The sequence below is a fragment of the Austrofundulus limnaeus genome, unplaced genomic scaffold (assembly GCF_001266775.1).
Source record: "Austrofundulus limnaeus strain Quisiro unplaced genomic scaffold, Austrofundulus_limnaeus-1.0 Scaffold42, whole genome shotgun sequence".
Lineage (NCBI taxonomy): Eukaryota > Metazoa > Chordata > Actinopteri > Cyprinodontiformes > Rivulidae > Austrofundulus > Austrofundulus limnaeus.
The window spans coordinates 1606798-1632702 of record NW_013952444.1 but is presented as its reverse complement, the minus strand read 5'-3'; the positions used below and the strand labels follow the sequence as shown (position 1 = coordinate 1632702).

General features: G+C 39.0%; 1 protein-coding gene across 2 annotated transcripts in view; it reads left to right on the top strand.

The window, feature by feature from the left end:
• LOC106516904 (rho GTPase-activating protein 29) overlaps positions 1 to 25905 on the top strand; it is a 32897-nt gene that overhangs the window by 4089 nt on the left and 2903 nt on the right. Inside the window, exons 1-20 of one of the 2 annotated variants that reach the window (XM_014007495.1) lie at positions 13045 to 13560; positions 13723 to 13970; positions 14337 to 14433; positions 14692 to 14764; positions 15012 to 15072; positions 16284 to 16433; positions 16549 to 16613; positions 16704 to 16814; positions 17156 to 17236; positions 17427 to 17594; positions 17685 to 17822; positions 18181 to 18365; positions 20273 to 20424; positions 21429 to 21563; positions 21983 to 22081; positions 22680 to 22843; positions 22951 to 23139; positions 23265 to 23402; positions 23544 to 23776; positions 24069 to 24369. In XM_014007495.1, coding sequence (XP_013862949.1) covers positions 14708 to 14764; positions 15012 to 15072; positions 16284 to 16433; positions 16549 to 16613; positions 16704 to 16814; positions 17156 to 17236; positions 17427 to 17594; positions 17685 to 17822; positions 18181 to 18365; positions 20273 to 20424; positions 21429 to 21563; positions 21983 to 22081; positions 22680 to 22843; positions 22951 to 23139; positions 23265 to 23402; positions 23544 to 23776; positions 24069 to 24369 — 2427 coding nt within the window. In that variant the 5' untranslated portion in view covers positions 13045 to 13560; positions 13723 to 13970; positions 14337 to 14433; positions 14692 to 14707. Of the gene's footprint in view, positions 1 to 9934; positions 10079 to 13044; positions 13561 to 13722; positions 13971 to 14336; positions 14434 to 14691; positions 14765 to 15011; positions 15073 to 16283; positions 16434 to 16548; positions 16614 to 16703; positions 16815 to 17155; positions 17237 to 17426; positions 17595 to 17684; positions 17823 to 18180; positions 18366 to 20272; positions 20425 to 21428; positions 21564 to 21982; positions 22082 to 22679; positions 22844 to 22950; positions 23140 to 23264; positions 23403 to 23543; positions 23777 to 24068; positions 24370 to 25905 lie in introns of those variants that run through there. The other variant, XM_014007494.1, reaches the window with a different exon arrangement.

Here is a 25905-nt window from a genome sequence, read left to right as displayed (position 1 = left end):
TCGTCGCGGCGCTGTGACGTATGCGGCCGATGAATTCGACCTTCGGAGGACCCGGCCTGCCGTTTTGGACACAGCCATAGAGCAATCTCACGGATTTTTTCAAGTCTTACGGATATTTTAAAAACCCCATTTTCAAATTTATCTAACATGTCAGAGCCTGTAGGATGATTTAAAAAAAAACAATAAATAACAAAACAGCCGTCTTCCAACCTGTTCTGCCGCTAGAAATAAGTTACTTTTTCCTCTCTCCTTTCCTCCTGCTTTGCAGCAGGCGCTTTCATGTCCGCAGCTGCACTTTAAGCAGTCGTATCAGTATAGTTCAGGCCTGCTGTTTTGTCTTCTGACCTAATTTGTTAATTTTTTATGTGTCCAGTAGCTTTCTGTTCTGGAAAAAATAATACAAAATATGCCACTGCAGTTAGCTATAAGGCACGCACGGCCTACTGCTGTATGTCTGGCAAGAGGAGGGAGTTGTTTATCCATTCCTGTGGCTGGAGGAGTGAGGCCTCCGTGAGAGAGCCTTGGCTTGTGTCATGCTGAGTGTTTTGCTCTCAGCCATCACAAAAACATTTGGGGCATTTGCCTACACATTAACAATGACCCCTGTTCAGCAGGTGGGATGAAATCATACCGTTTGACCCTGCTATGTCGTTTGGATTAGTAGTTTATTTGATTTTGTTGTTTTTCTTCCAAGTCACGAGCAAAATGCTGGCTAGCTCATGATAGAACCTGCTGCCAGAGTGTGGTCTAATTTCACCACTTTCATTAAACTAAGTGTGGTTATTAATAGTAGGGTAACATAACACAGTCACACAGACCAGCTATGAACTTAGACCATACACCAAACAACGTTTTATTCAAATACAACACTTATAATCGAAATTAAAGGGGACATATGATTAAAAATCCTCCTTTATAGCCGTTAAATGCATTTAGGTCTCTAGGAGTACTATGTAGATATCTATATTCTGTTCAGGTCTGTTTAGTAAGATGTAAATGCAACAACTAAGGATTTTAAAACATGATATGTCTCCTTTAGCAGCTAATTTAAAGACAATAAATTATGTAAATCAAAAGTTTGCTTTGTACTATATAAGCTAATTTCCCATTCTGCGACAATCGTACACCTTGAGTATGGTTAGTAATGCGTCTGATTCACATTTCCTGTTCATGAACAATAGCGTTTGTCATCTTCACCTGAAGACTGACATCTGTTGTCACCTTCTAACATTTTTGAGCAGGGTAGCTGGGTTCGACTAATCTTCCCACTTAATCACTAGGATGGTGACACATTACAAAAGGCTGAGAAATATGTGAGCAACTTTAATGTTTATGTAACCCTTGCTTTGCTTAATCCACGATAAACATGTTTTTAGCCTACGCTGTATGAAGACGTCATGATGGTAATTTCCTGGGATGGTAATATGAACTTGTTTCGGGATGTCACCACCTCGTTCATCTTGGCACGCGTGTAGACTTGTTTTCATTGCAAACTGAACTGGTTGGGAGACGTGGTTTTAGTCTGAAGGGTCTGGAAGGATTCAGTCTGGACGAAGTCATAGTTAAAGGTGTGTTTTAAACTGGTCCGATCTTTAGTTTTGTGGAACACATCCAATTATTCTGCATTTTGTTCATGTGTTTGAGGTGGAACATATTTTTTAAGATTTAAAATACAATTGTTTGCAGGGTTCCCAGTGGTCCTTAAAATCCTTGAAAGTTTGTGAATTAGAAAAAAATGACTTCAAGGCCCTGGAAAGTTTGAGAAAACAGCCAAAAATTACACTTGTCCTTGAAAGTTCTTTTTTTTTTCTTCAAAGTTTTTTAAAATTATTTTTAGCAGAAACACAAACAAAAAACAAACTAACAAAAACACACACCCCTGAAAACCCTCCCATCCCTCCCCACCTATACCGGATCTGCTAACGAAACATAAATATAAATACATCTTGTATTCATGTATCTGTAAATACAAAGCACAGGTTTGTGTACCATTATTTGACCATTAGACAAAGTTATCTGCTGAAATTTGTTCTACCTAATATATAAATGGCTGCCAGATGTCAAAGAATTTGTTTACAGATCCCCTAAAAGTATATTTAATCTTCTCTAAATGAATGTAAGACATAACTTCTCTTAACCAATGACCATATACTGGAGGATGTGGATCCTTCCATCAAAGAAGAATAAGTCTTCTAGCCAGTAGAGAGCAGAAAGCTAACACCATCCTCTGATGTTCACTGAGGGAAGCCTCTGCTGTAGCCACGCCAAAAAGAGAAATGAATGGTGAAGGATGAACAGTTCGTCCAAATAGTCCTGAAAAGGTATCAAAGACACATGAAAAGGTATCAAGATCACATCCCCTCCTCCCAAACTGAGCTGCTGAAGCTCCCAGGACATAATTACATGTTCATGTATTGTAGATATGAATGTAGGGTAAACATTTCATCCACTTTCTTTCATTGTTTCTGACTCAACAACTTCTGTGTTCAGTTTTTCATTGAATTTACATGATATTAAACCTGTTTAATGGTAACTGCTGTAGGTGATTGCTGTTGTGTGTGGTTCTTGAATTTCAAGAAATTGGTACTGGAAAGTGCTTGAAAGGTCCTTGAATTTGATGTTGACCAAGGTGTGGGAACTCTGTGTTTGCAAATGCTTTGACTTCAGTTGTAACAGATTGTTTCTCTAAAATTTTATAAAACATCTGTTTTGTTGTCAAGGACAGCTTCTTAAATGAAACTAGCATGATTGTGTAGGTGTTGAAGTGATTCACGGAGAAGAAGTATTTCTTATGTTTTACATTCTGGTGTGGCAAAGTTAAGCCCATGTGCTTTTGTTTGGTTAGTAATAACGCAACTTTATTTTTTTCTTTCCTAAAACGATGAACAACCTTACAGCAACAACCTACTCTGAGATTTATGAGGTTTGAAGGAGTGAGGTAGTAAGGTACAAAAGAAAGAGGTCATGGGAGCAAATGTTAGCTTCTTTGTTCTTATTTTCATACTTGGTAAGCTCTGACAGAGGGGAGCTGTGGGAAACTGATACAGTGTTTTGAGATCCTGCTGGATATTATTCCAGATTTTAGTCAGTGTGTCTCATGTTGCTCTACATACTATGAAAACTTTTCAGAGTTTAGTTTGGAAGATGCTGGTTTTGCCTTTCTGAGCTCCTGCTAGTTTTTCGTGTTTGGCTGATGGACGAGGAATTCAGGGAAACCTTTATTAGTGGCTTTAAGCTTAAATTCATAGTCTTGACAGAAAAGGGAAAATTAAATTATTTGTGTTTCTATAGTTATGCATCATAAGTAAATATTTTATTTCCTTTAAGGGTCATATTGAAAATTTTCAGTTATTTTTTAATTTTAAACCACTCAAAGGCGTGTTTAATCCCCCAAGTGTTTGCGTTACAAGCATTTAATCAAACAAGAGTGGTAATTGCTCAGCACTGCTGGGCCAAAATTAGCAAGAGACTTGTTGTAAAAGTGTCTGGAGATTATGTTCATTCACAAGTTTTCATTTGAGACTTCATTCATTTGTGTAATGATTTCAATCGGCATGAAAGAGTCCTCCACACAGAGCTGTGCTGCCGACCCCCTTCCCATCCCCCTTTTCTCCTGCATACTCTGAATTCCTTTTGAACAAATGTTCACTTGTGGCTATAGTGCCTTCAATAGGCTAATGCTAGGAACGGGGCTCATTCAGTATTAAACTCTTAAAAATAAATCTGCTTTGTTTTTGTGTTCCAATCAGAAATTCAGGAGATGGAATGTTGTCAAGGCTGTTTTTCATTTAGAAGTTCCAGGTTATAAATAGGAAAGAGGGAGAAAAAAACATTAAAGTTTTAAAGCCATGCAGAGAAACACCTGCAGGGCTCGAAACAGAACAAACTGGCCTGTATTGTATGTGGGACAAAACTGGTGCTGGAAGAGTCTTGAGAAAGCGACACTGTTGCCAAAAGTTGAAATGTTATAAGCAGCGAGTCTCACGACCCTCTCATGTCTTTTGTTTTGTGTCTACCTTTATCACCTTCAAGGATGAAATGACTGCAGATCTCGTTCCAGAAACAATTACATTTATGTTACTAAAATATGTTGACATTTTCCCAGTGGCGGAGCGGTCCGCCTTTCAGCGAGCCCCTAAAAATTCTAGGAATGCGTTTTTGAGAAATGTGCGGTATCAGAGCAGGACAGTTTATTGACCATCGGCGCTCAACAAGGATGTGCTTTCATAAAACACATTTAAAATCATCAAAACTTTCTTTGCCAGAGAGAGACCTAGTTAAGTTTTATTTTAATTTAATTTTTTTTTACATCTAATGTGTCACATCCCGATTTACAGGTTTACCTGAGTGAAGAGCTCAGAGCATATAGTCACAAGGTTAAGAGCTTAAAGTTGTACGGTGTGCTCCTTTCACACTTGGCTTGACTGCAGATAAACTGCAGAAATGATCTGGACATGGTCGATTGTGTAAGAAGTGGCATTAAGTGTCTGAATGAGGAAAAAGGTCCAGCTGACTCATAAGTCCTTGTTCTGCTATGAAAATATGCTTGTTTTTTTTAACTGTTTGTGTCATCATGACACAAGTTTAACTGAGCTCCAGTTGTTTTGTATCAGTGAGCTGTCACTATATTTTTTGTCTTAGATGTGGCATAAGATGAAAATATTCAGACGTTTCTTGAGGTTTTAGGGTCTTTAAACTGGTCAGTTGGAGCAGGAGTTAACTTAGATGTATGATTATATAAAAACTGGAAAAGAAATTAGCCAGGCTAAATCTTAAGCTTATTTGTGTAAATGCTGGTTGGTATTTATATTGTGGTAATCAGTGAAAGAATTAGGCCAGGTTTGAACATTTTAACCAGTTTAATGCCTAGTTTACTTCACCACTCAAGCACAAAATCTACATCCTATCTCCCTCTTTCATTGAAGTGACTTTGTTCCATCTGAAGTGTCCACTTTTGGGTAATATATTAAACGGAGAGAAAAGCTCAAATCTAGTTCAGAATCATTTGATAGCTTTCCGTTCTAAAGAGAAAGAAAGCAGAGATTTGTTGGGCAGTAACTTTCCTTGTGATGTTGAAGGATGCTTTTGTGCAGGCTTGTGGTCCGGGTGTGCTTCCCGGGGTGGGATTTATGGTTATGGGCTCTGGAGGTTTGTGCAGGACATTGGTCATGGCGAGTGGAGGACTGGCCATTAGCTTCTGCTAGCTGAGGACGTCCCCGCTTGTGATTTGGTAAAGCTGCCGTAATTTATCGAAGCAGCCATGGCTTATTGAGTTTTATAGTGAAACAATTTATTATTATTTTTATTTCTATCCTATTATGCTTGTCTCGTTTCACTTTAATAAACTACCTGGCCCAGTTTCTCTTTGCCAGAGCAGTAGAAACTCCTGCGGCACACATTTACATGCTGTAGCACAAGGGTTCATTCATTAAAACATCTTAAGGTTAGTTTGTAAAACTATGCAATACTAGCTTTTTGAGGTCGTTCGTCTTTATGCATGTCGAGGCACTAATCTTTTTTTGTGCATTCATTGGTTCTATCATTTAAAGTGCTGCTTTTGTTTATTTTATTTTGGAGGGTTAGTCCGATTTAGACTCATCAGATGATGTTATGTTATATTTAACACAGCAGTCTGGGAATATTTATTTTTTGCAACATCTTTGAGCTTGACAGGTTGAATTCTCTCACTTTTGTTGTAAACATCTACTGTAGTTCCCGCATTAGGCAACCAGAAGTCTTTGATTTTGTCATAAAACCTGTGCAGTTTCTACAAGTGGATGATCCCTTTATGTCTTCATCCAAGGATCTGTTCTTATCACCTGCCTAAAACTCCCTAAAAGTTGTAATAAAGTGTCAAAGACACAGCCTGCCTTTGAAGCCCAGACCTCACAGAGAGAGCACATTTATGGCCTAAGAGCTGGTAGCTATTAGGAGCCTGCTGTTTACTGTCTGTGTAATGCTGGGGTTCACACTGTCTCCAAACAAGGTATAGGGTAGATGCAGAAGCACCTGGCATTGCAGTGTTTGTTTGGACAGAGAGGGAAATCAGTGTTGGGAGATAGAATCCTGACCAAACAGTTCTGTTGCATATCAGGTTGCGGCCAGCCCCGAAACGCAATCAGATTCTGTTTTGTTGATGTTTTTCAGCCTTTGTTTTTATTTTTTTGTGACTGAAAAGATTTACAGATAATCAAAGTTGACTTTATTTAATTAATCTACAAAGAGACCAGATTTGTGTCAATTTTAACAGAAGTTACAACAGAAAGTAGTGCGTCACTAGCCTGGAATGTGAAACACAGATAAGCATCTAAAAAAAAGGAGAGAGAAAAAGAAATTATGTGCTGGTTCAGGTATTGTTGTGTCACCCGTACTCCCTCTGGGAAAAGAAGAGGAGGAGGAAAATTGCTGAAGGAGAGACGTTGCCTCCCCAGTCTTTCTGTAAAGCCCTTCGGCTGTTTCCCAAGCAGCGCCGTGCCACTGGAGCTGCCGAGGCTTGTTTTATGTTCAGCAGATCGCGTGTCCAGACGGGCCAGTTGATTGCCTGTTGTTATCAGAGGGGGAAGCAGAGGCTGTAACCTCTGTCAGGTTGCCTGAAGATCGGGATTAGATTGGTCTTTCTCTGCACCAGGCTCCAGATGTGTGAGAAACAATGGAACCCTCCCACACAAAGCAAACTAGATGGCGAATGTTTGAAATGCTGTGTTGTGTCTAATCGTTCGTATTTTTAGTAGCCAAATACCAACCGTCACACAATGACAATAAAAACCTTTTCCCTTGAGACTTGTTCACACGTAGAATCCTTGTGAACAACAAGCTTCTGAAGATTGTAGAGACATTTAAATTTCAATGTGCACAGATTTGAAACCATAGAGCTATATTAGTTTGTTGGTGTTTACCTTCCTGACTAGGTCAAGTTGTAGTATTTACAGAGAAAATACAATATATCAATAGCCGTGTTTCCATCGTTTTTTTATGCACATTTTGAAGGATGGAAATGGCAAAATTTGCAAAAAATTTGCATTAAAATTGGATAGTAACACAGCTAATGATTTATTGATTTGAGGATGTTTCTTCCAAATTTACAGTTTTGATCATTGTTAGAGGGTAAGAATGGTTTTACTGGCCTGACATTAGCAATAAAAACCTTTTTTGGTTCGTAATTTTAACCATTTAAGAGTGAAGTTAAATAAAAATCTCTTTCAAGCAGGTGTTTTTAATGTAGATACACTCACTACAGCAAACCAGTTAAATGCTTTCCTGTTATAATTTGGATGTTTTCATTGAGTGTTTTTAAAGGCTGAAACCAGCACGTAACTGTCCTTTTGTCCAGTAAGAAGCACTAACCCCCAGGAGACAAGGCTCAGGCTGTGATAACCCAGAGGGTATCAACACTTGTTTCCTGCAGCCTGCAGATTTGCAGTGCATGTTAATTTTGTGACACAACTCCTGTAGACCTGCTTTATTTGAGTTGGGTCACGCTGCACAAAGCAGAGACACACATTAAAGATCAACAGTTGAGATTTTGAACGTTTTTAAGACAAATTATTTAATTTATCTTGTTTGTTTTTTTATTCTCACAAATTAACAAATTAACTGTTGACATACTTATGGAGAGGTAAACTAGTGTGTACATGTGTGTTAAAATATTATTGCTTTGCTTTAATTAATGAGACATGAGCTTTGTTTGCTAAAGGTTGTTGTGTTTAACTGAAACTGCTGGCTACTGTTTAATTGTTTGTTTCATTTTGTTGCAGAGCATAGCTCTGCTCAGTGCGGCACGGTGTTAACTGTAGATAGTGACAGTAAACAAAAGATTAAAAAAACGGTTGGATCAAGTCATTGGTCTTTGTTGCCATAACATCACAGCTATTGTGATTTGTCCACATTGTGAACCTTTGAAGAGCAAATCAGTCTAATCATGAGAAAAGGAAATGAGTGATTCAAAATGGTGCTTCTGCTGCTGTGATTTCATAGCACCACTTCAGTCGTGCTCCTTTTGATGCAAAACTAGTATGTATGCATTTAAATAGGACTGGCTCTTATATGCTAATAACCAATAATAACAAAGTCACATGTATCTTGGATTAAAGAAACTTTAAAAGCCATGGAGCAGATCACTGAAATCTTGTTGACTATTACAGAGCAGGAGAATTAAAAAGAGTTCAGGGGTTAGGGTCAGACCAAAGCTCATGCTGAGGTGTTACAGACCTTTCACCTGGGGGAGTGGGAAGTTGAGCCACCCTGCTAGGGTAGAAACAGGGATTATGCTTTATTAGTGTAGATACAATAAATTAAAAAATATGGATGTGCTCTGTCAGCAAAATATTTCCTGAACTACTGAACAGACGTTGGCGACACTCTTACAAAGCAATACTTGTACATAACTAATTATATTTCCAAGTCAACCCAGTTGAAGATGGCCACCACAACTAAGTGTTCCATCAAATCGCAAGATCTTTGTTAAAAACTTTAGCATGCAGAGCAGCGGGTAATATGTATTCCTCCAAGGAAGGCTAGGTTCATTTCTGGATAATATCTTTATTTTTAATCTCAAGTTACAGTTCTTTTTTATTTACCTTAGTGTTTCTCATTGGATTTTTGGTGTCACACTCACAACTGGACAAGATGCAGTCAAATTTCATTTCAGCCGAAGATTATGTATGAATGATTTGTTACACCAGTCATTTTAATAAGGAAAATAGAAAATGTAACACACACACTCACACACATAGATGCATTCTTTTTAACTCTGCAACTCTTAGTAGCGGTCCCATAAATCCAGTCCCTCGTCTCGCCCCGCTGCTTGTTTGGGTTGCTTTGATGAAGAACAGATGACTTTTCTGCCCCCGCTTATTCCAAAGCAGCAAGTGAGACATGAACTCACCTTTCGTCTGGTGCCCACTTCTTCTGTAGAGCACTGCTGATCTGCCAGAATCAGAGCAGGTGATAGATTCCCCCTCTTCCATTCGTTTTGTTTTATTGTTTACAAATGATTATAGTATGAAAATGTCTGTTTATTCCCACACTTTTGGATATAGTTGACATTAAACAGAAAAAAAGCAAACAAACCCCACAGTGACCAACTATAGCAACTGAAAGACCTTTGTATACAAGGTTCTTTTTTTCTTTTAAGAGCTGCTTCTGGTTCAACAGATGCCTTTCATAGCAGAGGGACTGACAGAATGTGATATGCTTGAAAAAGTAAAGAGAGAAGGACTAATCTAGAAACATTTTGAACATTCTTTTCCTCCCTCTGTGTCGTCTTGTGTAACCTCACTGGTGTTAAAGCTAGAGTGCTGCTCTTACCGTCGGCTGCCGACTGCCAGGAGAACCATGTGATTATATAATTGTTGCCATGTGTCGCGTCAGTCATTTTCATTTTTAAATGCTTATTTAAAATGAGAGCTTTCTGAAGTTTTTTATACATTTCACTGTCTTCGCTTTGAAGCAGTCTGTAAGAAAGCCGTGCATATTAAATGTGAAACGTCTCTGCACGTTTCAACTTTTAACAATAAAAATGTTGCTGCTTTTTAGGCTTCACCTGTTAAGGAGACGCACCACTTCCGTTGGACGTGGTGTCACTTTGTGCTCAGAGGAAGCAAAACGACAAAACAAAAAAAAAAAAAACTAAAACCAAAAATGTTGCATCACAGCATTTGCATGCAACTGATCTAGTCACTGTCAGCCAACCACAGCCTTCTTATTCTTTTACTTTTGTGCTGCAGGCAGTAGCACAGATAAAGCACAACAGAACAAATCATTTGCCCAGAAAAGAATTTGTGAATGAGCAAAAGATGACGTCAGAGTTTCAAATGACATAATATTTGTGAAATAATCTTTTGATAAAATGTTGTAAACTGAGCCACATGGTGGTCAGGTTTAGGATTAATTGAGCTTTGATTTGTCCAAAACTTGCATTTTTGTTTTTTATCAGAAAACATGGAAGGTCTTCAGGAGGTGGTGAAGGAACGCTTGGCCGAGTTAATTCGTGTCCTCAAGACCGTTATTAGCAAACACCAGACTCTCAACTCTGTGGACATCCTTGGAGCAGCTGGCATGGTCATTGCTAAAGTCAAAGGTGCGTAAATTACTCAGCAGCATGCATGAGTTCTGACAGACGTACAGCTGAACAAAGCCAAGGCTCAGGTGATGCTTTTATCTAATATCTTGGCATGAAGTCTCATTGTTGTATCAGTAGATCAAGATAAGTATTGGTCTTTTAGTTCCATGAAGGATTCACCCTGAAGGAATGTTTCCCCACTCCATGCTTTTTTGGAAATATGTTTCTGAATCATGACCTTATGCAGAGTTTCTTAAAGCAGCAGATAAAGACAAAACTGAAAGGCATGTCTGCTCGTAAACTCATCAGGTAAAAATGTGACCCATTAAAGAGGAATTCTTGCACACAAGAGCAGCAGAAGCCTATAATTTTCATTCCCTGTTTTCAACATGTCCTCCTTCCAGTCAAGCCTTTCCTCTTTAGTTGTAAAATCTTTGGCTTATCTGATCACCTGTCCTGTCTTTGAATGATGACTCTAAGGATGCATGTTTGTCTGCATTCTGTAGTGTTTGGTGTGTTCAGTGGTCAGTTTGTGAAAAGTAAAAATATTCAGCAGGGCTCTAGACTAACTTTTTGCACTGGTTGCACCGGTGCGCCCAACATTTTTTTCTTAGATGCACCAGCACAAAATTTAGGTGCACCCAAATTTTCAACCTTGTCGCATTTAACATCAGAGTTTTACAGGTTATTTTTTTAATCACTCTTCATTAAGGAAACATTAACTCGAAAATAATTAGTTAACAATCTAGTAAACATGAAGTTCTTTATTTGAACCAGAATTGTAGACATTTAACTTACTGAAAAGTATTTAAAGTGATTCTATAAAATTCTAAGTGCAAATGTTTAAGGGCTGAACATATTAAAAACATCTTAAACATTTCATGGTTACATTTTTTTAGACACCTGCCCCTTAGATGGACAACTCCTGTAGTTTGACCCTATGGATCTTTGGCCTTGGATAAACCAGAATGATGAACAGAGAATATTGATTAATAGCGGAAATATTACTGATATTTATTAAAAGTTTGTGCAGATTTTTTAAAAATAACACATGCAAGTCTGCAGTTTCATTAGCATTAGTTGAATCTTATTATATTATTTCACTTAAATATCTAATATGTTTAGTTTTATCCTCCTGAGACCCAGAAGAACCAATTTCAGATACTTGGAATGTAACTGTGGTGAAACTCATTAAGTGTAACAGCGGCCTGCCATACAAGTGAGCTTCCTCGTGCTGCTGAAATGATCTGCTGCTCACAGAGCAGAACTCGACTGTTTAACACGATGGACTTAAGAGCAATCAACTGTCCACATCTTCTTTTCATCTCCACAGTTAACAAGAAAAAAAATGCTTTTCAGACTCCGATCTGGGTTTAAAAAAAACGGTTGTTTCGCTTTGCATGTGCGTGCACGTGCATGTGTGTGCAGGTTTCATAATGGGTGCAATTATTAACCATTTCCCTGGTACACAAAACCAGGTGAGGTTAGGGTTTGGGAAATGAATGGAAGCCAATGCAAAGTCCCCATGAATACAGAACAACAAAGGTGTGTGTGCGTGTGGGAGGTGTGGAGTGGAGCCCGCAAGCAGAGCGCTGTGTTACTGGGAGAGATGGAGACTGTGTCGGCGGGCGACTGTTATGGTTGATACTGCTGGATTCATTTTTTTATGGAACATGGAAACTTTTTCAGTGGGCGACCGCTCCCCCTCCCCCTCGAACGATTGGTCGCACCAGTGCGACTGGACACTTTTTTAGTCGCACTATTAGGAAATCAGATCGCATTTGCGACCAAATTGGTCGCACACTAGAGCCCTGTTCAGATTAGTCAAAAGAAGTATTGGCACCTGAGTCGCCTGATAGAAAAATGATTAATGGCCGATAGTTCTCAAAGACTTCGAAATTATTTTCCTAATTTACTTTTATTTCTAGAGCATTTAAGCTTAAATAGCGTAATAAAAATCACCTATAAATCCTCTCATTAATGGTTGCCTAAAAATGCATTTGTACTAGATAGGTTGAGTTCCCTCGAATAAACCATTGGCAGTCATTTAAAAGAAAAAATGCTTTAAAAATTGGTACTCAATCAAAGCCTTTTTGCATTTTTATGATTGCATTTAAAATATAATCTTCTCCATATTTGCATGTACCTCTGTGAGATTATTGGTATGCAGATACCAGCCATATATTAGGAAAAAAGCTGTAATGCAAACAGCTGTTTTCTTTATACTGGGTTAGGGGTTTGAATCTCCACCAGGGGGTGTCTTATGCCTGATCAGACTGTCCCTAATGACCAGCAGGTAACACAAAACTGACTCAGATAGGGAGTTAATGGAGAAAAAGCTGAAAGAAGAATAAATCAGGGAGACTTACAGGAATGGATGTTAACAAGCCATGTGTGCCTCTCTTTACGCCGAGTGTGTCTTCTTCTTGCTTGTGTTACTCTTTGAAGCTCGACACCTGGCGTGTTTGTACTGCTGCCAAAATTCTGCTTCTTTTCCAAACACACGGTTGTCCAACTTGTTTTAGATGGCACATTTTCCACTCAAACCGTTTCCTTCTGTAGTTGTTTGTTTTCAGTGTATGCAAATTTTCAAAAACTTGAAAAGATCTGGATAAAGGTTTAATTCTAATGGAAAGCAGCTATTGTTGCCTTCTGTTCTGTGTTGTCACCTGGCCTGAAACAAACTCAGACAAAGCAACTCTCCACGTCACATTCACTTTCATTTAAACTGCCATAACAAAGAATGTTAACTTCCTCAAATTATTGAAATTATTTTATGTTGTAATCCCCTTTGCTTGAAAAACACACAACTGACAATGCACTTCTTTACTTGTGTGTTTTTTAGTTTATTGTAAATTTAACAGTTATCTAAGTATGTTTATTATTCATTGATGATTAAAAGAGATTTTCTGCATTAAATTAGTTTGTTTTTAAAATTGTGCAATATGGATACCGCTTTAGCCTACTGATGAGGACTGAAATGTTCTCACGTGCCAGAAATGCTGTAATCAGACAAAATGTCATTTATTTCACAAAGTAGTCGTCTCACTTCCAGCTCAGTCATGAGAAAACAATAGGCCATATACTTATATGATGCAGTTTCCAAATATCAGCCGTGACAAAGGGGGCCGAGCTTTGCAATCATTGTTAGACATCCACAGGATGTCCTCAGGAAGAAGTCAGTTCTGAGTTGTACGCGAGCATTCGGAGATAGGGAGGTGCAGGACAGGGAGGCTTGCACCGCACCTCCTTTCTCTTGGAGTCCTCAAGAGTCTCCCTGGAATGTGCTGCCTTCCTAACCCAGTATGCCATGACCTCTCAGAATTTATTCAGCTGGAGATTTATAATTACACATCCACCTGGAACAAGGATTAAGTTGACCTTCATTAAGAGAAAATGGAAAAGCAAACGTTAGGAAACACCCTGGAACTTGGAGCTACTTATTCACTTTGCTGCAGACTTGGTGTTAGCTGAAAAGCGCCAGGTGGAGGAGGGCAAAGGTAAGAACTGTCATGGTAGTCTTACATGTGTTACATGTGACAGAATTCAGGCTGTGTGAGTGTTTCCTGTTGCGAGGCAGACAGGAAGTACTCAGCTTGGTCGGATTTCACTGACTGTGTTTTTGGTTCCTCTGATTGCTTTCTGCAAACGTTTCTGTGAAGAAAGCTCTGCGCTCACGTTCGCGAAGATTCTCAGGCTTTGATGGCTCTTTGAAATTTCTGGATACCGTTCTGCCCAAAGCTGCTCAAAGCAAAGATTGCCTTCTCTGACCACAATCAGCATGGATGATGGTACTGAGGATTTTATCACTTTTAAACAAAGGAGGAAAAGTCTGGGATTGTTTCTGAATAGCCGTTGAATCCTCCACTTTGATGATCTTTGAAGCTTTTTCAGGAGGACATTTGAAAGGGTAGGAAGACACTCGGACATTACACAAAATTATCTTTGGCATCTTTTTAAAGTTCTCGTCCTAGTTTTTAAACTACCCAAACTGAAGAGTTTTTACCTTTTGGATGTCATCCACAGCATTTTGTTGAAACAACTTAAAGTCTGCAGAATTGATGACCGTATCCTATAGAAAGCAACCGGTCCAGCTCATGCCTGACGATTTAGGTTCTGAAATTAAATCAAACTGCTCACTTCCTACATTTGTTTGTCAGGTTAGATTACATGCAGCTTAATTATTGAAGGATTAAGTACACAAAAAGCTGGTTTGCAGTTGAATTTTTTTTTCCCTTTTGGCTGAAGTTGTAGCGTGTTTTATCACTGTTCGCAGGCATTAACTTCAAGGAAGTGAACCCTGAAAACAAACAAGCTGTATTCGGCGAGATACACAACTCCATTGACATTTTGGCATTCACATTCGGCAATGTGTGAGTACCGTGCTTGTTTTTCTTTTCAACACCACCATTTTGTTTACTTTTCTGTGCCACAGCCAGCAAGTGTTGGGCTGATTTTAGACCAGATGACAGGAGCTTGTTGGTCTTGTTAAACCTGTCATTATCCCATTCCTATATCTGCATCTAAATACTAGTTCAGAGTCACTAAAATAGATTAGCCCTTTGACCATTCAACCTGTTTTCTAAACGCTTACGCTCTCTTGTATTTATTTCTATGTTTGAACGTCACAGAGTTTCTGACTTCCTTATGGGAGATGTGGACAACAGCTCAGGGTTGGGGAACCCCCAGGCCAGGAGAAGCAGGGTGAGACACCATCTTTCTTCTTTTGCTTTCAGGCCACATATGTTATTCTAGTCTTTCTTCTGGAATTGCATCCCTCTAAAGGGGGCACTAATAGCAGCAATTTTACCCCGCCTTTATTTAAAACAACCTCAAAGACTTGCTTATTATGTACTTAATTGGGGTGTTGAAAACCCAGCTGCTACTGATGTGTGACTTTGATTGTATGTGTGATTTTCCTTCCTTTTAATCTAGACTGTCTTTTTCACAGTCCTTTGACAACCTCTCTGTGGATCCTGACGGCTATGTTCCGGAGAGAAGGAATCTTGTGGGTAAGTTTACTTCACAGTCAGTCATTTTTTCTCCATGCTGCATGCATGTGAGAAAAACTTCATTCTGAAATGCGATGGCTATAAATGACTTTGTTAGGAAGCCCAGGGCAACTTTTCTTAACAGTTTCTGAGTTAGCTCAGATATTAGGTTTCGCATCCTTGAGGTAGACCTCCCTCAAACCTCTGCTTTCCTATTTCTGCTACTTTTTCACACTCATTCGTTTCTCTTTTTGCATCTGACCGTAATCTTGTGCGGGTCAGCGTAATGTCATTCTGTCACGTGATTTCAACCTCCATTTTTTTATGGTGGAAAGAAAAGAGACGCAGCGCGTTGCAGCTGAAGGAAGCAGTAAACACTGTAATCTCATGGAAAAACACTGCTGTCCATCRTCAGTCTCATCTTTCTCTTAAACCGAAAAAATGTATCCCTCCAGACCTCCTTTTTGACTGAGGCTCAAAGTTATCTGACAAGCATTAAAAAATCTACAGGAAGAAGAAAATAAAAAGAGGCGAAATTTGAATGGAGATTGGCGGCAATGTTGAGCCGTTGAGTGCAGGACTTTATTAATTAGATCTGTGACTTTTAACATGTTTGGATTTTATAGTTAATGTGTAGTTTTGAGTGTTTAGTCTTCATTTTAGCCAATTTTAGTGTGTTTTAAATCAAAACAATGAGGCAATTCTTTTTAAACAAGGAGAAGCACGGAGGTCTGCAGAGGCAGAACAACAACACGTGTTGACTCGTATTTCTCTCCCCTCACTCTTGTAATTAGAAAAAAAATAATATTTTATCTATGGATGTTTTTTACGTGAGAAGTGCAGTCCTACAGCAACTTTTCACAATTTTTCCTATTTTCCACATAGAGGAAATCATCCTATTTTCCCCCAAAGCAATATGTCAGCCTCCGTCTACAACGTGGTCACGTGACAAAGTACCCGGCTGTTCGACTTTGAGAATACATGGGGGTTGTGTTCAGTCGCATGACTTGGGACACATAAAAGGAATAAAAACTGTTAGAATGATCCAGTAAATGTCTGACAATTTCATTCTGTCTCATACTGACAACTTCTCCAACCTTGTTCTGTTTTTTTTTTTAACTTACCCTTCTCACATGTGTAATAGAAAGTGGAACTAAGATACACGAGTCCATGTTCAGAACATTGCACTCATACCTCCCATCTGACCTCTATCCCTTCTCCCCACGTCACAGGTCCAGAGGTGCCACTGTCAACAGAGGAAGAAGTGGACTTGACCCTGCTGAAGAATGACAGCGGAGTAGAGTCTGCTCTACTTTATGCAAAGGCCTGGTCCAAGTATATCAAAGACCTTCTGGGATGGATGGAAAAGCGAGTGACTATGGGTGAGATATTCATGGCTGTGCATTTTTTTTTGACAGCGAGCATATTTTTATATGAAAATAATTTACAGGTAGGTCAGTAATGTTTTCTGTGTATTTGTCATGTTTTATCTTTCAGACATTGAATATTCTAAAAGCTATGCCAAACTGGCAGAGTCTGCAAAGACCCAGGCCAGTCAACAGGTAACAAAAAGACTTACTGATCTGGTTGTCTGTCCCTTCCATGAGAGAAGAATTTCAAAACATGTATAAATTCTTTCATGTTTTCTGAAGGACTACATGCCATTTAGTGATGTCTACATTTCCGCATTCAAGAAGGACATCGAATACAACCAGCTCCTTATTCAAACTGCAGTGGCTCTTCAAACCAATAAATTCATACAGGTAAAAAAATGAAAAGCAAAAGCTTAACTGTAAACTTTGTGAGGTGTTTTAACTTGTTACATTAAACAAAAAAAAAAACATTAACCTAGAGAATTTATTGCTCAGTTCATGCCAACAATCTGAAATATCTGCTTCGACACTCACATAGTAAAAACAGAGTGGAAGCTTCAAAATATTTTTTATTTTAAGATGATTTGTAATTTGTAAAATCAAGTGTGCATGAATAGTAACCCATCTAAACAGAGACTTTTTTTGTAGTACTCTTGAGATCTCATTCTGTGCCAAAAACATTATTTATAATACATAAAAAAACTTGATTGTTGATCCTTCATTTATTTCAGCCTCTTCTGGCTCGCAAGAATGAACTTGACAAACTGAGGAAAGACCTGAAGGAGCAGTGGCAAAGAGAGCAAAAGAAAATGGTTTGTGTTTAACACTGAATGTTGCAGTGTTGGTTACCAGCTGTCAGGGGTGTCCAATTCCTGCATGTTTTACTGGTTTCCATTCAAAAAATGCATCTCTGATTGCTTCCTCAGTAAAGCTGCATAGTATATTGTGACATTTAATTGTTTTCTTTCTGTCTGGCCGATCCGATCTGCGTGGCGTTGGCAGCAAGAGGCTGACTCAACCCTTCGTAAGGCAAGAGCGCTGAACACGCAGAGGAGAGAGGAGTACCAGAAAGCCCACTCGTCTAAAAGCCGCTCCCAGGAGGAGCAGCCGAACACTGGCAACAAACAGCTGGAGAAGAAGAGGAAACTCCAGGAGGAAGCTCTGCAGAAGGTTGGCAGCACAAAATAAACACTCTTTTAACCATTTCGTGTGAGTCATTTCCGCATCTTTAAACTGTTTTGTATCCAATGCGTCGGGCAGGTGGAAGAGGCCAAAGACCAGTACCAGAACTGTTTGGCTGATGCTGGTGTCAGAAAAATGGATTTGGCCAACGCTAAGAGAACAATCCTGTCACAGATCCGAGAGATGGTCTTCCAGTGCGACCTCACACTCAAAGCGGTAAGAAACTCTAGTTCATGTCATCATTCTGATAAGAACGTAGTGCACTGAGAGAAAGTGGATCACTTTAAAGACTTCACTCAATGTTGCACAGGTTAGCAATGCTGAAACATCTCTGATTCATCAAAGTAAGGATAAGAGATCTTTAGTTAGTACCCAGCACCAGGCAGGCAGGACTGTTTGAAGGCTGCAGGATTGCAGTGCTTCTGTAAAGAGTCCACAGAAGCTTAAACACATTAAAATTTGAGCAGAATTCAAGACTTAGCACCCCCTCAAGTTTCTTGTGTCGACCTGTGGTGGTCCAATCAAACCCCATTTTTTTATTTTGTTCACTCACTCAGTCCCTTTTTTCTTTCAGGTGACAGTAAACTGGTTTCAGATGCAGCAAGCACAATCTGTGGCGCTCCCTGCCCACTTCCAGGCCCTGAGTGAGAGTGCCAAGCTGTATGAACCAGGAGGGTGCTACGCCGAGTTTGTTCAGAACCTGCCCAAAAACCTGCCCAAAGAGCACCTTCAGTCAGACTCAGTTTCTGACATTTCCAGGTGAGAAAGTGTTTTCAGTGTGGAGATGCTCCAGTGCTTTGTTCAAGGACACTGAAAAGAAAGGATGACTCTTAATTTTACAAAACACAAAGATAACATCTTCAAAGTCATCACAGTGCAGGTTGTTGCACTTCTGCAATTTTAAAACAGTATGTCTTTTTATGGAAGTACGCCCGGCTAACACGTATACTTGTGTTTGCTTTGTGTTTTTTGTAGTTTTTGGATCAAGTTTCAGTTGTAGAGGATAGTATTTCTGTGTCTTCAGGGCTGCCCCTCCCTTGGTGAAGTTGCATAGTTCTACATTCAGCAAAAGTAACAATGAGTCAAAGAGGGAGGAGCAGAGTCAGAACCTTGCAGAGACAGAGCGCGTGTTGAATTTCATGCCCTTCCTCAGGAAATATCTGTGTTGAAGGCTGAAAGCAGCACAGATGATTGCGAGCGTGAGAGTTTGGCTCTTGTGTGAAGCTGCCTGTAGCGTTCTAGTAAAGGCTAAGAATTAGCTTCCCACACACTTGCTCATTTTCTCAAAGACAAGAAACAATATTTTGATATCTAAAGTACAAAGTCAGTGTTAAGGTTAATAATGTTGTAATACCCTGTAGTGCTGGGCGGTATACCGTTTTGCACTGAATACCGTTTTTTTTTTTTTTGTTATATGAATTTTTTGAATACCAGACATTCCGGTTTAAATAGCGGAACGTTTCGTCACGGCCGCCAGTGAACTGTTGTTTCCCGGGGGACATTTTTCCTTGCTGCACCGCTATGTGCGTTAGCTTGCTAATGTTTGGAGCAGCTAGTTGCTAGTTGGGTGGCGATTCCGCTGCTTATATTGACTGACGTTTAAAAAAACATCCTGTTTTCGCTGTCGCTGAATGTAGTAAACACCTCTTCGGTGACGTGCACAGTTAGATTTAATGCGGTTAGTTAATATGGAGACGTTATGCTGAAGGAGACTTAACGTGGTTCTATTGTGAAAAGCCCGCAGGAAGTAGTTCGTAGTGGAGTTGGAATTGACTGGTGTGCAAGGCGAGTCGTGCTGATAAGCTTTAATAAACCCGATCATAATCTTTTCTTAACCCTCCTCCTTCACGACTGGACCAAAATGCATGACTACTGTCTCCAACCACCAGTCAGAGAAGAACAGACACAGAGGAGGGAAACAGAGACACAGACAGAAGTACAGTAAAAGAAAAAAAAGTCAATAAGCAGGGTTTGTACATTTTATTATCAGCTGAGCTGTGATGAAAAGAAAAATACCGTCAAACACCGTGAAACCGGTGAAAATGTTGAAAATATCGTGATAAAAAATTTTGATCATATCGCCCAGCTCTAATACCCTGCTAGATACAGTTGAAGAGTAAATTACAGAAAATTTCTATTGGTAACTGATCTGCAGTGTGTATTTTTAAGAGTTTTTTTTCTCTTTTTCTTAACAAAATTTGTTGACGTAATCTGCTGACAGGGCTTCTTTCTGTTTTTCTTTCTTCTCCACAGCTCTTTTAGTCTTGGTAAATACACTGAGACATCCTTGTCTGAAAAAAGACATCTCTCTTTTGAAAATAAAAAATAAAAAATTAAAAAACATCCAAAGTAGCTTTTTTGTAATTTATGCAGTTTTTTTACACAATTCTAGAGGAAACCTCTGAAGTTTGCTAATCAGCACAAAACACAATAGTTATCTTTTTACAAAGGATAAATTGCTTCACTTGCAAACATTATTTTAAATTCCCTACAGCTTTGTTGTAAAGAGATCAAATATTAGGAGTACATTACACTAAAATGTTTGTGTCATTAGTAGTAACAAAGCTGCTGATAGCACAAACTGGCAAATCAGAATCTTAATGACATTTCTGGTTTGTTTTTTATTTAATATTACCATCCTAACATCCTAACTTTATTTTCTCCAGGTTTGCATTCAGCAAAAGATCACAGGGCAGCACTCACTCCTCTCATGGCAACCTGTCTCAGGAATCCGTCACTTCCTGTGACGCCTTGGTGGGGGATGAAATGGACCGGCCTGCACAGATCAGTAAAAGTAACAGCAGCACTGACATACGAGGTTTGTATTCCAGCATTCATCAGTTTCAGTTTGTAGTTTAGCTGTGGTGGGAACAGCTAACCAAAACATTAGCTTCACTAACCTCTAAGTCACTAAACAAGAATCTCAGATCTGCTAACGCTAAACCTATTAAAATTAAGGGAGGCTAACGCTAACCACTAAGATGACTGTCACTCCCGACAGCCTGTGTCCCACATCTTCATCTCCTTCCACATGAAGACTGGGGTGACTGACACAAACCCGTTAGCTTTCTATTGGTTTAATTTGAAGGTAGGTGGAATAAACTGAGGCAAATTGGCCAATCCAAACCAGAGTTAAAGCCCTGTCTAACTTGTGATACCTCCAGTTTAACCCTTTCACAATAAAAGCATTTCTGATTGTGTCTGTATTTCTTTTAATACCGTTTGAAGTTAGTCAAACATACTGTACTTTCTCTACCATATTTTATACAAAGTTATCTTTTGTTTTAGTTTGAAGTTTAGATGCTAAAGATGCTACATGCTACACACACGATGTCTGACATGTTCAGCACTGCTTGTGAGAGTGGATAGTTTTATTTAATTTGGGATAAATGGCATAAGAATACAAATTTAGCACTAACTTATTGGAAGATAATTGGTCTGCTAATGATTTCCAAAGTTTGCTAAAATGCTAATCCACTAAATAAGAAGCTAGTTTCACTGTTAGCTAATTAGCAGAACCGTGCCCACTGTATTATAAAAAGAAACTCAAATAAAACTTCTATTGCTGCTGGAGGATAGACTGGTTGTAATGTAAGTTTGATTTGCTTACAAATGTGTGATTCTTCCATAGCCTCTGAGGGACTGACTGTGTCCTCTGAGTCATGGAAAGGTTTTAAAGACTAAAACAGTTTTAGTTGGAAGTCTAATGTTCATGTGACCTGACCTCCTGTTCTCTGAAAAATAAAACCTAGAGTGTGACTAAAAAAGCAGCTATTTATGTTTCGTTTGTTTGTGATTGGTGGTCTGCATGTGTTTCTGCAGCACTGAGGAGCCAGGCCCCGCTGAGAGCCTGGGCCTCCAGCAGTCAGGGCAGCCAGGGCGGGATGTGCAGCGATTCAGAAAGCGCTGGAGGCAGCAGTGAGTCCAGGTCCATGGATTCTCCCACAGCCAGCCCAGGTACAAAGGTTTTACACACATAAACAAGTCTTTTTGTTAATGCATTTGGATATAAAATAATGAATGTGTGGACTAAGTAAAAGAAGCATTTTGCTGATGAAAGCGATATTCATATCAGTAAAACTGATAAAGAGATGACAAACAGTAGCATCACATCGATACTTTAGATGAATCATGATGTTGCTGTTTATTGTAATTTGTTTTGGTAACATCCTGACAGTGTAATGATAATAAGTCCACAAATTACCTCTTAATGTTTTCCAATTTATTTTACTTTCAAATGAAAATAAGCACAACTAGGGTACAATATTTATTTCTTTGTTAATGTTAATATATCCTGTTTATGTCAGTAGCTTAAAATGTGTAATTGCATTCAGTGTGAACATTACCACAGGAATTTTAAAAAGTAACATTTTCAGGTGACTTCAAACGCCGGCTGCCCAGAACTCCTTCCACTGGTACCATGTCTTCAGCTGACGACCTGGACGAGAGGGAACCGTTCACCCCATTAGATAATGGTAAGACATGTCAGTGTGTGTGTTCTGTGTGATTGCTGTGTGTGTGTTTTTTTTTTACTGCACAGAGAGAGTCATGTTCACGCTTTCTGCTAATTATAGTCTTATGTCTGCAGAGAAGTTCAGGCACGGAAGGAGAGATGGTGTGAGGGTGTTGCGCAACACTTGTGCACAAAACATCAAATTATCGTATTAGTGTAAACCCTGCTGCATCAGATGTTTTTATTTTTAGCAGCATGGATTAGGGTTTTTGTTAATTATGAGACGTAGTTTCAGCTTCATTTTTTTTGTGTTGAGTGTTGTAACAGTGGGAATGAAAGCAACGATGACCTTTTTGATTTGTTTCTCATAAACTATAGCATCACCTTTATTTAAAGCTTATATTAAATTATTTTTTGTATTTATGACTATAATTGAACTGTGCATTTCTGTTTTAGTAACATGTAAAAACAGGAAACGAAGCTATCGTTTGTATAGTTGGGTGACATCAGCAAAGCCTAGCATCTCTTTTAATAATAACGTTCAGCTTAGCTGCTGCTCTTCCCACTGAAAATAAAATGTTTAGTTCGCTGCCTTCCTCAAAAGCTCCTGTGGTTTTCAGGTCTGGCAGAGATGGTGATAGAGACGGCGAGTTCTCCCGGACCGTTTCGAAATGCTCAAATGTCAAAAGCGGCTCAGACACACAAGTTAAGAAAACTGCGAGCTCCTTCTAAGTGCAGAGAGTGCGACAGTCTGGTTGTTTTCCACGGGGCTGAATGTGAAGAGGTACAATACACACAGCTTTACTCTGGCTGAGGAAAATACACTGAAATGATCGGTAGAATTAACAATTTTTTTAAATTTTCACTTTAACTGTGCTTTCTTTTTGTCAGTGCTCGTTAGCCTGTCATAAAAAGTGTCTGGAGACGCTCGCCATACAGTGTGGTCACAAAAAGCTACAAGGCCGACTGCAGCTGTTTGGGATTGACTTTGCTCAAGCATCAAAGAACAGCTCAGATGGAATCCCTTTTATAATCAAGAAATGCACATCTGAAATAGAAAGTCGAGCCCTCAATATCAAGGTACGTTTTTTTTTTATTTGGATACATTTTGTGCAGCTTCATGTACCCAAGTAATTTAATACTTTCAGTTAATTGTTAAATATATTGTTTTTTTTAGTGTGACGGTGTGTTTCTTACTCCCACAGGGGATTTACCGTGTGAATGGTGCCAAGTCGCGTGTGGAAAAGCTCTGTCAGGCGTTTGAAAATGGAAAGGACTTGGTTGAACTGTCTGAACTCTCACCCCATGACATCAGCAATGTTCTCAAACTCTACCTGCGACAGGTGTTTCTCAGAATTTTACATGTTTTGTTGTACCATTTGTAACTGTACTTATTTGATTTTATGGTTTTAAATATTAAATAACTCCATGCAGCCTTTTACTGCGAGGAACATGAAACACAATGGCTGTTTTCTTTTCAACAGTTACCTGAGCCGCTGTTCCTCTATCGGTTCTACAACAACTTTATTGGCTTGGCTAAAGAGTGCCAGCGGGTGATAGTGGCGGAGGCCGATAAATGTCCGGGCAGCCAGATTAAAGACAAGTTTGGTCCGAGCCCCCAGATGAACGCCGTCATTTTCAAGGTCAGAGACCTCCTCCGCCAGCTGCCCGTAGCCAACTACAGGACTCTGCGGCACCTTCTCGCACATCTGAACAAGTACGGGCCCAGGCTTTTTGTTTTGTTGCTCCCCACGCAAAGACTCTGAAATACAAACTTCCTCATAACCCTCAAAGGGAGACAGAAACTTCCCTAGAGCTCTGGTGGAATTTGTAGAGCATGACAGCATAAAATCTGTCTTTTTATTGCCTCATTGAACAAATTTAACTACGGCCTCAACATTTAACGATGTGTCATGTGTTATTTATCACAGAAATATATATCGAATTGTAGACTTTTTGGCTCTGCTGCTGAAAAAGGCTAAACTCTGTGTTGCTCTTTACCTCCTCAGAGTTACTGAACAGGCCGAGGAGAACAAAATGACAGCCAGTAACCTGGGCATCATCTTTGGCCCGACGCTGGTGAAGCCCCGGCAGATAGACGCCGACGTGTCCCTGTCCTCCCTGGTGGATTATCCTTTCCAGGCGCTGATGGTGGAGCTGCTGGTGCGTCACTTTCGCACCATCTTCGACGAATCTCCCCAGGCTGGTTCTGGAATCCCCACCAGTGGCCAAGCATCCCCCAGACTGACCCTGCAGGAGAAAGTGCGGCAGCTCAGCCGCCACTCCATGTCCCTGATGGACATCAAAGAGGTGAGAGTTTGAATTACATTGTTCAAATGGTGGCTAGTGAAATAAAGATATCATTAGATTAACAGTTCACACACTTTAAAGAACAATAAATAAAATAATGTGTAAGATAAATAATTTACTGTTAAAGGGGAAATATTTAAAATCCACCTTTTTGCTGTTAGATACATTTTGTTGTGTACTTTATTTATTTATTCATTTCATTAAAAAAAAACATTACATACAACAAAAAATGCAAATCAAATAAAATGAAAGGCAGCTCCTTTCTACAATTTTTTAAATTAATTTCAAACTATAATAAAACAAAACAAAAAATTCAACTCCTCAAACAGTAACTCATACAAATACAAATTAAACAATTTCATATTTCTTTAACAATTTTGCTTTGATCATTAAGAAATTAATTGATCCCATGGTTTTATAATAATTTTCCAGATTATTCCATAGTCTTAAACCTTTGACTGAAGTGCATCTGTCCTTCAAATTTGTTTGAATTTTCGGTTTAACAAACATTTGTAATCCCTTCAAATGATAGCAGCTTTCTCTCTTAACAAAATTAGATTGGATGTTTGAAGGTAACACATTTCTATGAGCTTTATACATCACCTGTAGAACATGATATTCAACCAACTCATCAAATTGTAATAATTTTAACTGATGAAACAATATATTAGAAGGGTGATAGTAATGCTTTCTTGTGATAATTCTTATGACTCTTTTTTGAAAATAAAAATAGGATTAGTAATGGTTTTACATGCATTTCCCCAGACTTCTACACAATAAATCAAATGTGGAACAATTATTGCATTATATAGTATACATAGTGCTTTATCATTAAATTACTCCTTGGCTTTATACGGTACTGCAAATGATTTTGCCATTTTTGTTGTTAAGTAATTTAAATGAGGTCTCCATGTCAGTTTCTCGTCGATGACTCCCAAAAACCTCACCTCAGTGACTCCAGATCTCAACACCTTCCACTCTAAAAGGAACTTGGAGACTATAGGAGTGCAGAAAAGTTTAATTTAGTCTTTCCTTTGCTGCTTAGATATCTTTATATCCTGTTTGGATTATATTTTTCAGCCAGTACAGTTTTCCCTTATTAACTTTCTTACTTTTTAATTAATTTGTAAAGAAAACATTTCTGCGCAGCTATATAGTCGTAAACCCCTTTATCAAAGTACATTGGACCGCTAGAAACTGGAAGGGGGCTTGTGGAGTTACAAAAAGGAGCAGACCAAAGCATTACAGTTCCACTTACAGCGGGTAAAATAAGTATTGAACACGTCACCATTTTTCTCAGTAAATATATTACTAGARGTGCTAATGACATGAAATTTTCACCAGATGTTGGTAACAACCCAAGTCATCCATACATACAAAGAAATCAAACCATAAATGTCCAGAAATGAAGTTATTTGTAATAATGTGGAATGGCACAGGGAAAAAGTATTGACCACACTTACTGAAATTTTTCTAATATGTTGTACAAAAGCCTTTATTGGCAATGACAGCTTCAAGATGCCTCCTGTACTAGTC